Source organism: Liolophura sinensis, chromosome 6, assembly GCF_032854445.1.
Source record: "Liolophura sinensis isolate JHLJ2023 chromosome 6, CUHK_Ljap_v2, whole genome shotgun sequence".
Classification (NCBI taxonomy): domain Eukaryota; kingdom Metazoa; phylum Mollusca; class Polyplacophora; order Chitonida; family Chitonidae; genus Liolophura; species Liolophura sinensis.
In genome coordinates, this window is record NC_088300.1 from 69,333,543 (window position 1) to 69,349,068 (window position 15,526).

A 15,526-nucleotide genomic window follows, 5' to 3' on the forward strand; every position below is an offset into this window, starting at 1 on the left:
AAAAATTGTTAATTTGCATATACATATCATAAAGTCCTGGAAAAAAGTGCAAAACTAAAAATGTCACCTCATAGGTCAGAGGTCGATCGTGGCGGAGCTAGCCGGGGCGGTTCTTTTCAACAGAAACAAAATACAGCGTCAGCATTTACGTCAATTAATATACAGTGGCATGTCGGAAATATTCTGGAAAACACAAACTTGACACTTGTATGTGGATGATGCATTAAATACATGAACAGTCGGACAGAACCGAGAAGAAAATCATCGACAGTTAAAGCCCACCTTCTCACGCGAGATAGATTGGGTGGATTTGTAATTATGAAGCGTTCTGATACTTCGCTTCCCTAAGCCAGTCAACAACAATGTATTTAAAAAAAAAAACGGTATTCCATCCATGCATCCGTACGCTGATCGTCATGTAAGCTAGTGAATTGTTCTTGAGAACAGCGTAAAAATACAGGCAAATAATGAAATAAGACGGGGTCTATTTACTCCACTTCATATTATATGATATAACACTACTAACAGAATTAAGGTATGAACGTAATTACATCTGATCTGTTGCTAATATGGATAATTATCCCTGCTCAATACATGCATCATTAAACTCACCATCTGTCGCCATGCAATCATCCTGTATATATTATCCCTAAATAATCATTACTCACAAAACAAGGCAAATTGTCTCATCTAGGGGTAATTCGGTTCGTCCATTCGTTCTGCCCTGGATACTTTATCCAGGATAGATCTATACATGCGCCTATATCGGTCTATTCCTAAGTGGAATTGATGAAGGCTTCTAGGTTATACCATGGCGATCAGTTTTACAAGTTTACTTAGGAAAACTAAATGCTTTGGGTAAATCACAGACCTTTTGGTAAGATTCTGATAATCTGATTGTTGTTTTATACCATGCTCAAGAATTTTTCACTTATATAAAGGCGGTATGGGCGGAGAAAAACATCGACTTTTGCAAGGTTACTGAGAGAACTTTCAAACATATAACGTACTGACATGTACATCATATGGGTGGAAACGAGTGGTCTGTAACGAATGTAGGAATACGCAAGCGGCCGCAACATATGCACAATCAACCACAGCGAGAGGGGAAGAATGTGACGGCGTATATTTATGGACATGACAAAACAATTGCTTCCAAATATTTTAAGATAATTGGTGCCATCGGTTGTGATTAATCGTATATTGTTGTATTAGTGAGTGTAAAATTCCGGCTCGCATCAACCTGTGGCTTAGGTGAATTCAAATTTACACACTAACAGCAGAGGGGAAGCATTTTGAGTACAACCTATGGAGTGATGCAAGGGACGTAATGTACTGCTTATTTAACTGCAATTTCCCCAACCCAACAGCTGTTGTAAGACTGGTTTAACTCCTGGGAAAGGTGGTTCTACTTCACAGGTTATTGCACGTAAAACAGCCATCATCGGTCAAGGCACTGTCACACTACAGGTAATTCTATTACAGGTTGATAAGGCCAGTCAGTGACACTTTGTTAAATTATGACTATGCAGAGCACATCTTCAAGACTTTAATATTCGACATTTTCAATGTTGGACAGAAACATTGGAGCGCCCCGGAGAAACCATTACACTTTGCAATACATCTGAAAAACTTTCTGATGTAGGAATCAATTGCATAAAATCATGCACTAAAAGTTTTAAAACATTTTCAGGAAATTATTTATGATGTGTGTTTTACGCGGTACATAAGAAATTTCACTTATACGGCCAGAATTATGGTAGGAGGAAAGCCAGTAGGGACAAAAGAAAATGCATGATCATCCACATCCTCCTGGCTGACGGTCCCTGCATGAGCTGGACTTAAACACAGTGACCACATTGGCGAGAGGCTCGTGGGTAATTGCGCTATGCTAGCAGATTTACCACTTGGTCCCGAAGGCCCCCATCTTAAAAACATGAATCAATTAAAAACACACAAAGCTGTACTTGTATTTTTTTCACAAGTCTAAATTTACTGGTAGCAAAACAAACGTACCATTCTTCCTATTACATATTCTAAACACTGACACTACACTTACATGTACATATTGTGAGTATGTATTGTATTAACAAATAAATTAAGACAGCCTGTATAAAAGGGTTGTAAGTAAAATGGCTAAGTTTGATTAACAATCACTGTAAATAGTGAACACTGTTTCACAGTTTGTGCTATTATAAATGCTGCATAACACAGGAGACATGATATTACAATTCCGAATGCTGTTAGAAGTCCCAATCTAAAAATTTTATAAGCGCCAACATGTTACTTCAACGCCCAAGGGAGAAGATATAGCTGCACAGTAAAATTTGTGATTTAGCATCTTTATGCAGACAGCGTTTTCTTAACTGATCGAAAGATCGGTATTCATAATTGCCAGAAACCGGAAAAGCATTTATCCTCATTATCATTGTTGTTGAAAAATAACATAGCAAAGCTAGAATAAGAAATCGTATGTGGTTTGGTAGGAGGAATTTTCCTCCCATGAAAGTAGCCAGGTCCGGGGTTCTTCAGATTTATTCTTCACTTACAATTTTATTCCTTAGTTACTCAATTTATTTAAAGGACAATTTATTCATTTTTGACCAGCGAAATCTATCCTTCCTGTACACAGAGATATCTGACCTAAGGCCAGGACCGTATTCCACAAAGGTTATCTCAGCTAATATTAGAAAGCATTGGCATTTGTATACCAGTAAGCATACAAACTATACAAACGTCAGTCCCGTGACTGCTTTGTAGAAGACACCCCAGCAAACTTAACCCATTTTTACAAACTGTTTATTGGTTACGAAAAGAAAATAATGCACAGTAGCATACTCTCCACAGCCAATGGTTTCATACCACGGTACAGCAAGGTTTCTGGTGAACTTTGCTACTCCCTTAAAAGGATTGGGTAGAGTATCAACAAAAAAATACTTGCTTTAAAATCCTACAAAATACCAAAAACAAACCTTAGATGAACATAAAAAAGCCCAATTAGAAAACTGATAAAATCTGGTCGCTATAAGATTGCACCTCACTGACACGGTAGACATGAGCAATTACAAAAACAACAAGCAAGAGCATGAAGAGCATACATAATGAGAAGGGCTCAGGTATTGCACCAAATATTACAAAACGCTATTTATGTAACGACAAACAACAGGTTGACAAACTTGACATTATCTGACCAAAAATCTGACAAACATGTTTATTAATCATGATGAATTAAAATGTTTTGGTTTGACTTGCATGACATCCTGTAAGGATCAAATGTTAAGCTGTGCATATCTGTTTATACCTAAGGAAAACACAGGTGTGACAACTTGGACTGTCAGTAATAACAGCTGACTCGGCAAAAGCTAGTCAGGGTTGTTGAGAGGAATCTACTGCTGAGACGACAACAATAGTCACATCATCCCCTGGGGCAGTAGAGACACAGCTAAACAGTCTGAAACACAGAGAAAAACGGAAAAATATTCACCAGTAATATGCTCTGTACATGAAATACTGCAGCTTTTTGCGGTGTAATCTTTACTCCACATTTAAAACCAAAACTTGCAGGTGTGTGTCATCACAGTATCATTTTAGGCTTACTATCCAAGACATGGCTGAGAGCTGGGTACTTGCTCTTTTACTAATGTCTACAGGCTTTACTCGAGTGACAAGGCGGGGATTAAAGTATTGTCTGAATAGCAAGGAAGTGAATAGAAAACATAGCACCAAAACTATCCTTTCCTGACTTTCACATGTGAAGAATGCTGAGTAGATATTTCAGTTGTCTTGTATAAGAATAACAATTTCTGGTACACATATTTCCAGGTTTCCTATTACAGTAATAACCAACTCAACAAAATATCAGATAATAAATAATACATGCAATAACATACTCTAGCAAAATATCAGGTACTTATACAAATCAGAAGCATCTTACCTCAGCAGAAAGTTTTCATAGAATAGTGCAGCTTTTCTGATCCCTGAAGGGATTTTCAGATGGGGTAACGCCTACTACCAGAGCATCACTGTTTGAGTTCTGATTCATGTAATTGAGTAGCCTGAAACAAAAACAAGCCATTATTGCACCACCGTTTATAGCTGTTTGCTAGCATAAACACAGACATGTATCTCATACATTTGGTCAAAAGTTAGATACACTGCTATACCCGTACCACAGGATCATATGTTCAAGTCTCTTTGCACTACATACAGGAGAAACATTTTGAAAACATTAAGAGTAACTGGTCAGGTTTAAAGACTGAAATCAAGGAGGAGTTAAATGGCCCCAAAGGCAAGCTCATGCAGCTGCAGTCTTCAAGAGATATGACCTAACTGTGAGAGATATCGGAACATATTTCTGGATGGCTTGAAATGTGCTCCTTTAAAGGAAAAGAAACTTTAAAAAATGACACTATAGGCTGAAGTGCACATTTTTTTCTATCTGGTGGTTCCTGCTGCATAATTTTGCCATTTTTCCTCGCCAAAACCTGAAAACGGCAAAGCTGGCATAAATCGCTGAGTCCATCGCGTCTATCTTTACCATTCTGTAATTTATGCTGGGGGTGTGTCGCATCTCAGCCACTGGGAGTCATTAAAACTGCTGGCTTGTTCGTGTAAACTCGGAACCTACGTCTAACACTCTGGTTTCCCTACTGTCAAGCGGAAAACGAAATGTACTGTTCGCTACCTTCTGGGAAGAAAAGTTCTACTAGAAATGTACGAACTGCACTTCGGCAGTTTCCGACGGCAATTCTTCTAAGACAGAAGACTTCAGGACTAGTTCTTAAGAAAATGGAGTCGCCACACAGTGGATTTTGGCGCTGACTTTATAATTTATCAACTTGATGTACATATTAGAACTTTTTTTATGGCATGCACCTTTTTCAATGGTATTTTATTGATATTTTTCTTCTCTTTCAAGACCATTTGTGTGATTTCGACAATGTCTTCAATGTCCACAATTTTGGGCTGTTTTCGTCATATATAGGTTACTTCCCTTTTTAAGGATTTACCTCCCTGGACAGTGGCCATCTGTTCAATTATCCTATGTTATTAGCATCTGGAAGTTACAGCGTTTTGGAACTTAAGCAACAGGAGTGATTAACTGTAACTATAACTAACCCACCGGTGAAATTTGTTGTAAGGCACAAATCTGGTTAGCCAAAAATGTGAACGGGGGTGTCCAAACAGCATTTTTGGAGGCCGTTTTATTACAGTATGGTGTCCAGATTTCATTTTGTTCTATATTTCGCATGATGAAAGTGCTGAAAACAGGGAGTCCAAATAACGCCAGTTTCACTTGTCCCAGCCGGTTAACCTATGTTGTAAGGAAAAGTTACCTACTTTTGAATCATTCCAATTTGCTTTCTTGCGATGGGAAACTCACAAAGCAAAGGTAGGTAATTTCTTGAAAGGGGAAATAAAATGCGATAAAGTTTCTGTTATCATTGCCCTATTCTTTCATTTTTTGCTGAACTGGAATGTTCTTTTGTCTTTAGAATCTGATCCCAAAGCAAACAGTTGATCAAATGCCAGAGGAGAGAATGACAGAATAGAGGAGAAGAGAAGGACTATAGGTGCCCAAATGTAGCTAAAAGGAGAGGATAAGGTGGGTAATTTAGCGTCAGCAACATTGTTTGGAAACTCTTAATTTTATTCAAATGGAACAACTTCTGACTATAACTCTGCAGCATGCCATCAGGCGTATCACAATATCTACTGCAAGCTTGAATCAGAATATTTGAACTAGGGACCTGGGTGCTAATTTTCACTCAATGTTTTAACTTAGTGGCAGCATGATTACTACATTAGATATCCTTTTCACCTCAATTCTGCATGGGGATTGTGCCCCGATTTGCAGTAAATTATTGTAAAAACAATGGAGAAACTGAAAATGTCAAATGTTATTTTTGAAATGTTGCCGCTTTCTCTCAGGCACAGCGTAAAACACCAATCAAATATTGCGTCAGCTTTTGTGTAGCTGACTCTCCCTGTTTCAGGCTTTATACTCATGCAGTCTGTTGGCATGCCTGTTATGATGGAAGAGGTAACATCTGTAAAGGTCTCAGTTCGACTAGCCATGGACAACAACGCTCGTAGAGCCTTGCGTAGCGATGGTTGGGTCCCCTTCAACCCAGTAAGAGGAGTTGTAAAATTTCGGAAAACAGTCAATTACTAACGTACCTCACCCATCCAGCCACTCCTTTACAATGTTTAGGGTCCTAGGGCAACTGACTGTTAAAATCCTGAGATGTCCATCATCCCAAAGGTAAATATCCATCCATACTTATTAAAGTCACCCTCTCTGCTCACTTCTCAAATTTACAAAATGACCGCCATCTACATAGTGTGCATGTGCGGCCAGACAGCCAGATTATGAAATGGCCGACTCTTACTGGCTTCATTTGTGGAGGTCAGGGATGTCAAAACAATAGCATGTGCTCTAGTTTGGTTCCCTGACACGCTACTTGTACCATCTAAAGTCAATGGGACTCAAACCTGCCTGTGCATGATGGCATAGAAACAAAAGGACTTCATAAACAGCATAACTGAAGGGAGGGACAATTTCATATTCAGTTGCCTAGCCGCGTGTGAGCGCCGTGTAGTTGGCGGCCATGTCGTAAATAAAAAATCAGCGGAGAGGGTGACTTTAATAAATATGGATGGATATTTACCTTTGGGATGATCGACATCTCGGGATTTTAACAGTCAGGTACCCTAGGACCCTAAGCATTGTACAGGAGTGACTGGATGGGCGAGGTATGTTAGTAATGGACTGTTTCCGAAATTGTACAATTCATCCTATCGGGCTAAAGGGGACCAAGCCATGACTACGCGAGGCACTGCGGGCGTAGTCATTCAGGGCTAAGTTCAACACAGCAAGCCATTAAATTCTGGTATAATTTGAATATTTTCATCTGAAACCCTGAAATTGTTTTCAGATTACGGGCAAATATGCAGAAATCAAACAAAAATATGAACATCCTCAACTGCTGCAAATAAAAGAAGCCAAATGAAGAGGATAACCAGAGGACATTAGCGGTGGCGCGGTAGGGTGTTCACTGTTCGCGGAAATACAGTGTACACCACCTTCGTATTCATGTCTACTCACTCTTCTACTGCCTGTGATACCGGTATCCTCTGGATGCTAGCTTCTTGTCTGAGCTGTGCTACCTGCTTTTGCAGCGTCTGGATTTGGCTAGACATATTTATGCAAGGAATAATTCGTAATTTTCACTAAACAAATATGTGTATCGTCTAACAAAGATGAAGAAAATGGCGTTATTGGAGCTCTCGCGAGATCCCGAGAGCAATTAACATCACGGAATATCAATTTCAAGGACTTGTGAAGGATACGGACGGTTTTAAGTTTAGTGATGATTTAAAAGTTAAGCACATAATGATCTTTTGTCAAGTATTTTAATTTTATGTGTTTCTCATACAACCAGCTTCTGTAAAAGCTCTACAAATTTTCAAGGGTAAGAGGGTTAAATGCGGAACAGTCCTTTATCGAAAAATAAAGTAGTTCCAGTTATAAAAATAAAAATGACCGAGCTCAGTGGTACAAGTGCCGTGCTTGTTTGGAAAAAAGATGCTCAATTGTTTAGGTATGCACACGTACATGTATAAGAGCATCACACACACTAGCTTAGTGAGATATCCGTAACTGTCAAATTTTTGCCCCATTCGAATAATTTTATAATATTTTGTTTGTTCAATATGACGGAAACTGAACCCTCCATAGGCGTGGCGATGTCACCGCCAAAGTTCGATGTTCTTGGAATTAATATACAGCTAAAGTCGGACGTTAAGGTAATTTTCAGATTAAATCCTGATGTCAACACCTTACTTGTCCTCATGACCATAAATCTTAACATTCTATCCACCGGTGGAAAAGTACATGCCAAATTTGTTCAATGAAAACCGGAAATGAAGATTAAAGGTAGTTGAATTAAATTAAAACTTGAGGTGGGAAATCTCATGAACTACAGTCCATGGATGTAGAATCAGTTTTAGTCTAAAGATGAATTACAACATGGGGGCCTCCATGGCGCAGTCGGTTAAAGCGCTAGCGCAGCGTAATGATCCACAATTTTATGAAGTTTGCATCTTTAGTGACACAAAAGAAACATGTTGACGTCATTTTCATAATAGGGGCCTCTGTGGCGTATTGACCCAGGAGTCTCTCACCAATGCGGTCGCTGTGAGTTCAAGTCCAGCTCAGGCTGGCTTCCTCTCCGGCCGTACATGAGAAGGTCTATCAGCAACCTGCGGATGGTCGTGGGTTTCCCCTGGGCTCTGCCCGGTTTCCACCCACCATAATGCTGGCCGCCGTCGTATAAGTGAAATATTCTTGAGTACGGCGTAAAACACCAAACAAAAAAAAAAAAAAAACTTACAACATGAAGACTTTTCTTGGTTTCGAGGCTTTGAGTTTTGCTTATTTCAAAAGTTTATAATTCTACTGGACATTGGAATTATCATATTTTAAGGCTATAGGCACAATATAATTATTTTTACTCGAAGAATTTTTTACCCAAAAGCCATGTTTTTTATTTGTTGTGGTAAAATCTTATTCAAGGACTATCTTGACAAGGTGAAATTTTCCTTGTTTTCACCTCCAGTAGTTAAGTTACGTGACAAAAGAGTGCTGTTGATTGGCTCAGAGTATCTATGACATCACTGCCAGACTAAGAATTGTGCCAGTCCAGCATTACTTCAAAACTGGTATAAGGCCTATGAGAGAGTGGGGGCGCACCTGCATGTACAGGAACTTTGGGCTAGAACCATGATGGTACACGGCCTTTGGGCGAAAGTGTTGGACGAATGGAGCATTTTCTAACCCCAACTTCCTGTATATGAGCAAGCTCCCTCATGCGGAAATCCGGTGAACTCGTGTCTCTCATAGGCCCTATGGCATAGAGCAATGTAAATGTTAGAGTGTGTAAGGAAAAAAAAACACTTTATTATCAGGCAGTGATAATAAATGCATAGAATATGAATCAACAATTCATGACATAGTACAGTTTACAGCAAGTACATTTAGTCTTTGCCCAAGAACTTTGCTTATGACTAATTTAATGTGGTGTCTGAAAGTCTGGCATATTATATACTGTTTTCAGAATGACATGCATTTAAATATATTGAGAAAATTTTCAGAAATTTGTCAAGTCAGTGTACATGTGGACCTAATGCGCTTTAATTCAACAAAGTATCCCTTACAGTTTTATCAATCTCGTAGATTTCTGTCAGACATCTCTCTGTGAAAACCATGAACCCCCTTAATAACTTTCTTAACAGTAAATGTGCACCACTTTGACTATAAACAAGCCAAGCTTTCAAGAGTTCGCAGCTTCAGGACTACTGAGCCTGTTAGGTATTGACAGCCAATACAGCACAATTCTTGGTAATTCATAGTGAGTAGATGAAAAAGACTATCTGTGTGAGAAATACAGTATAATACATGTACATGTGTGCTTGAGGTAAAGCAAAGACCTCTTCATATTTATCATTTACCTTGTTGTCTGGTAAGAATTTTTGCAATTCATCCTTTTCCACCTTCACAGAAAAAGTTTGGAAGCTTCTGGTGTATGGGATGGAAGTCGGAGATTAAAGTGTGTGGGGCCAAACCAAGTTGCCATTCCTGTGCTAGATGGTGCCACTGCCAAGAAGCTGTTGGAAGACCGATGGCCACAGCGTAATGAATGCATGGGTATTGAAGTCATAAGTCTTGATCTGCCTGCTTCCAAGACATCCCTACTTAAACAACCTCATGGGATTCTGGTGGAAAATATCAGAACATTGATGGAAAAGTCAAATATTGTTTTGACTCCTGACATGCTGAAAACAATTCCTAAACACTGGCAAATACATGGGGATCTCATCCTTCTGCCTAGTGGAGCATTTCCGGAGAGTAAATGGCCAGACACAGGTATTATTTTATTTGACTTTAAACATAATATGTTAATGTGTTAAACATTATTTCCAATACAGTCTACAAGGATACATATTTATTATGCTCAAGTAGCTGTGATAGTTTTTATGGCAGTTTTCCTGTACATGAATGGATAGTATATTATTTGTAGTAAACAGATTGTTTGTGTTGATATTATTAAAGGTGTAGAAAACATAAAAATTACATAAAGTTCAGATGAAAGCAGAAAGGTTGTAAATGTGGTCTTCAATATTTTTTCGATTTTTGTTTAAAGAGAAAAAGACAGTAATTTTTGTACAGTGGGTATTTGGTACGACCTTATTGTCTCTGCCTAGTAATGTTATAAATGACATTTTAGCTGCATGTAGAACCTGTTTAATGAAAACATTTTATTAATATACCTTCTCAGCTAAGAAATGTGTTCAGCCTTTTATATTTTTGATATATTCATATGTAATGTCATAATTCCGATTAGATGCAAGTTTTTGGATGTAGACAACAAATTTACATTCAAATAAGTTTATTGGACATGCATTGCATCATTAGTTAGAACATTATTATGACAATATATTGCGACAGAATTGATTTTTAGTTGTGTGTAATTCTATGTTATAGGCTCTCAGCTATGGAATATTGTAGCTAAGGCTCTTGGTTGTCAGCGTGTTGCTAGGAAACATGCCATAGCAAGTGATGGCTTCCGATCACCTCAGGTGGACTTGTTGCTTGGAGACAGTGCATGGGTGGAGCATATTGATAATGGTATAAAGTGTGTACCTCCTGATGTTCTGTTGTTGTCTTTTTACTGATTGTGAACGCAATGTTAATTTGAATGTCAGCCTTGTTTGATCTGCTTGATTTAAAAGAGTAATTGTTGCAGTGAGAACTTACATTCTTATCACCTGCAAGAAATAACAACACTAGTATAAATGTATATATATATACAAATGTATATATGCTTTGATAAAGTATCCCACAGGAAATTTAAAAAGCATAATTTTTTATTTTTGTGATGTTACACAACTGAGATATCGCAGTTCAGAGTAATCAAAGTCAAACACATTATGACAACGACAAGCGCTGTCATGTTATGAGTATTATCCAATCATGCACAAGTAACCATTTCTGTAACCTGGGAATGCGGCCATTTCAGCTTGTTTTCACGGCTCTTTCACCGTAAATAACTCAGGTTATATTATTTGTTGTCTTTTCTATTAAGCTAATCCTGTCTAAAGCAGAAGCCTGAATGGAAAAAAAAATTTGCAAGATGACTTGCACTTGTGATCGTGTTGGATCTCAGAACAAAACAATGTTATGGTCCATGACAAAAGGACACACTGCAGGAGAGTCCAAGAAATTCTTTGGTTAATACTCAACATGGCTGGGAGTGAAAGTCATCTACAGCTGTGTAGTTAATACTTGGAGGATACAGCAGTGTTTTTGGCTGTGAGTTCTGGATAAAGAATTCATATATTTCCTATTGTAATGTTGTTTGTTATTAGCACTTAGTGACAGGAGACTAGTTGCTGCTGTTGGTGAACCTATGTTGTTGTATTTCAGGTACAGCTATGACATGACACAATGTATGTTTAGCTGCGGTAATGTGACAGAGAAGATGAGAGTGGCACAGTTTGATTGTAGAGGGGAAACTGTGGTGGATCTGTATGCAGGTGTGAAAATAGCGGTTAAAATTAATTTATCCCAGTTACGCTTACATCTGGCACATCACTGGTAAACACTTTGATTAAATGTTACAGTTATCCTAAAGAGATACCTTTTGTATGTTGATCACAGGAATTGCATCATTTTAAAATTTGTATTTTAAAAACTTGTGTTTTGCTTTCCTTACCTTATTCTCTATACTTTGTCCTGGGATGGTACTGGCCCCGATGGCTCAGTAGGTGGAACATCCACTTTAGGGCAGGTAGATCGAGGATCAGTTCTGGGTTGGGTCACACCTAAGACGGTAAAAGAGGAAGTTGTTGCTTCCTCGCTTGGCAATCAGCAATAAGGGGAAGTGCAGTTACTGGTTTACCCATATCAGTATAAAGGCTCCGATGGGGTGGCTTACTTGCCTTTGGTAAGTCGTCTCATTGAAGCAGCACTAGATAAAAGAGCGGTGGAAATCAGTCCTGCAACAAGGAGGCACATTACATGCACTCTAAGGACTCCTTCGTCGTTACATGACTGGAAAATTGTTAAGTACTTCAGTACACCCCAAGCACTCACCCACTCACTCCTGGGATAGCTGTAATTAATGTAAACTAGCTATACACTTGAATTGCAGATTATTTATTTTCATATCAAATACATAGTATTAAGAATTTGGTCATTCCATTTCATACATTTATCTGTCCCAGTGTATCGTAAATTGTATTTGGTTGGGGAATCTGTCTGTAACTATTTTGACATGGCATGTGTATTTATGTTTTCACAGGTATAGGCTACTTCACTTTACCATTCCTGGTACATGCCCATGCTCAGATGGTTCATGCCTGTGAATGGAATCCAGCTGCTGCAGAGAGTCTGAGGAGGAACTTGGCTCTGAATGGTGTGACTGAGAAATGTGTGGTACACGAGGGAGACAACAGAAAGGTACAGCTGTGTTAGTGAGGTACATGAGGGAGACAACAGAAAGATATTGATCTGTTTGTGTGGTACATGGGGGGAGACAACAGAAAGGTACAGCTGTGTTAGTGTGGTACAGTAGGGAGACAACAGAAAGATATTGATCTGTTTTGTTTGGTACATGGAGGAGACAGCAGAAAGATATTGATCTGGTTGTGTGGTAGATAAGGGAGACAACAGACAGATATTGATCTGTTTGTGTGGTAGATGAGTTTGTGTGGTAGATGAGGGAAACAACAGAAAGATATTCATCTGTTTGTGTGGTAGATGAGGGAGACAACAGAAAGGTGACACATGTATTCTGTCCACGCAGTACATGTTATAACTGTGTATTTGTGCTTGTCTAGACTTCCCCATGCAGCATCTTTTTACCAATTTGGCTCTAGCCCAGTAACTAGACCAAGTAACTAGTTACCAAGACCAGCTCTAGCAAGGTGGATTGGCTATGCTTAGAGAATGTCTGCCCTGTTCATCGAAGCATTTACCATGTTAACTTATGCCTAACATGTATTAGCATTATAATTAGTGTCACCATACTCTACAGTTTCTGGAACAGCAATTCTGTACCGATTGTGGATAACGCCGTTAGTTCTACACTTACCTGTTGCACGATAAAATGAAATCGTCTTTGCTTTCTTTGAACAGATATGTCCTAAAGGGATTGCAGATCGTGTAAATCTGGGTCTGATTCCTAGTTCGGAGCCTGGATGGCCTGTGGCTTGTGCAGCTCTTAAACCAGAAGGTGGATTGCTGCATATTCATGGTAATGTTACCACCATTGAGCCCAGCACTGCCATTTTGCAGGGAGAGAGGAATAGTGCCAATGCGAGTGGCATTTATGACAGCAGTGAAAGTGAAAGTGAAAGCAATTTAACTGAACACAACTGTGAAAGGGAGCTAAATGTGCTATCTAGTCTTGGGAATGATAGAGGCTTGGCAGAAAACAGGCCAAATTTGCACAATTTCTCACCTAGGACAGGGGATTCTTGTGACACTGGAGATGGATTATCTCCCTTTGTCAGTACCAGCGGTGCAGATGCCCAGGATGATATGAGCCCGGCTGAAGCTATACGAGTTTGTAGTAAGAGTGAACACTGGAATGAGGAAGACTATGTTAGAACAGATGGAACATCTAGACAGCTTTTGAAAACAGCATGTAAAGCCGCATTCCCATACTGGCTCAAATGGGCTGAGCAATCTCGGCCAGTGATCGAAGAAATTTTCTACACTATTTACAAGAAGTCCTGGAGGACTGAAATTCATCACATAGAACATGTCAAATCCTATGCTCCTCATGTCGATCATATAGTTGTAGACTTACTGTGTAGACCAAAGTAATAGGTTCTATTATCCAGTGTTGTTTCAAGGGAATAACCCGGGTTAAATATTTTTGTTTGCAATATTAAATGATCTCCCTTGAGAAGAATCCATCCTCGAATGAATTTATTAAATGCATCATCACCAAAATCAAATGGAATGTAAATGATGTCTTTTTCAGTAAGGCTGTGAATCAGAGTCTATGTATTTTACTCATTTTTTGCTCAGGTAATTTGAATATTTTTTATATGGGCTGCAAAGAAAGTCCTGCAGAGAAAATAAGTGAAAGGAGCATGTAAGTTTGCAGCTAAATTGAAACAGTATAAGACATATTACATGTAAGACAGAAGACATACAGCATGATTGCTGGCCACTGTTACGCCGTACTCAAGAATATTTCACTTGTACGACGGCGGCCTTCATTGTAGTGGGAGGAAACCGGGCCAAACAAATAATAAAAAAAAAAAAAAAAACATTACATCACAGTTAGTGTCAGTGAATGCTCTTTCGTGCCAGCTCAGCCGCATTTATTTGCTTTGTTGAAAATAATACGTAGCATGGTTTATCTTTCGCGCTGGTGTTACATGAAGTTTTAGTGCAACAGTATTAAAGGTATTAGCCAATAGGAGTCCAATCGGTTGTACTCTATATGGGTTACTACATGAGCATACACTTTACCATCATAACGTACGTTTGCACAATATATCCCGAGGCCTTTTGCTCTGTAATTTGAGATTCGCCTACTTTCCGCTTCTTCAGTTATAAGAGACAATCACGACAGTTTCACGCTTTGTGCTTTGTTACAAAATAACATAAAACGTTAAGCAATGATGTGCCAGGTGTCGAAAGAGACACTCGAGACAATATATGGCTGAAGTAACGCAGGATGTAACGTTGGAAAAAAAAAACACTGAGAAAATTGATGGGCAAGAACTTCCTTACTGACCAATCGCTATGCATTGTGTGAGATAATAAGTTCGCCTAACTACTAGTATATTTGATGGCCACGGTTTTCTGTAACAAGTCATGTGAACTGACAATTAACCCGCCCAATAGTGTGTCTTAACCCCGGTTAAGCTCAATTTAACACAGGAAAAGATGTATGTACATGTACACAGCTACGAGCGATAACAATTACATTATCTTTATACCACATAACGCTTATTAACCCTTGACAAACCGAACTTCAACGAGATAAGCATCTGCCACCCTGTTTACGTTTAGAGAACGTGGGTGTTGGGCCAGAAAGATTATAAATCTCAGCCCCCCCCTCTCTGCACACACACATCTTGCACCTGCCGAGACAAAAAAGTTACGGAATCCCATAGCAGATTTATTAATTTACTTACTTAGTAATTTTCCACAAGGGTGGCCAGTTTAATAGGTACTCTCAGAAATTAATCTTTTAAATTTAGAAGAAAATATTTTTGTTTGTTTCAGCAGATTATTCTCTTGATAGGCTAGCACACCTGTTCTACTAAGTCAGCATAAAGATTGTACTAGAATAACAGGATATTATGTTATAATAACAGAATACAGTCTAACATCACTCAGACAACAGATTTTGTGTTAAAGGTAACAGATTAGGTTTTTGAGAGTAGAGGAACCTAGTGTACCTGGAATAAGCCACCCGCCTAGCTGACAGACTTTCTC

At 38.8% G+C, this 15,526-nt stretch overlaps 2 protein-coding genes across 2 annotated transcripts; one reads left to right on the forward strand and one right to left on the reverse strand.

Moving 5' to 3' along the window:
• Window positions 1-1,952: 1,952 nt before the first annotated feature.
• Window positions 1,953-7,227, reverse strand: LOC135467478 (guanine nucleotide-binding protein G(I)/G(S)/G(O) subunit gamma-7-like; the record flags this gene model as incomplete). The annotated part of the gene is made up of 3 exons (XM_064745251.1): window positions 1,953-3,451; window positions 3,935-4,055; window positions 7,109-7,227. Coding segments are annotated over 2 exons (225 nt in total), but the record flags the coding sequence as incomplete, so codon positions are not given.
• A 315-nt stretch (window positions 7,228-7,542) lies between these two features.
• LOC135468779 (tRNA wybutosine-synthesizing protein 2 homolog) lies at window positions 7,543-14,541 on the forward strand. The gene is made up of 6 exons (XM_064747199.1): window positions 7,543-7,604; window positions 9,564-9,928; window positions 10,547-10,697; window positions 11,489-11,598; window positions 12,366-12,523; window positions 13,202-14,541. The coding sequence occupies exons 1-6, from the start codon at window positions 7,543-7,545 to the stop codon at window positions 13,892-13,894; spliced, it is 1,539 nt and encodes a 512-aa protein (XP_064603269.1). The 3' UTR covers window positions 13,895-14,541.
• Window positions 14,542-15,526: the final 985 nt, after the last annotated feature.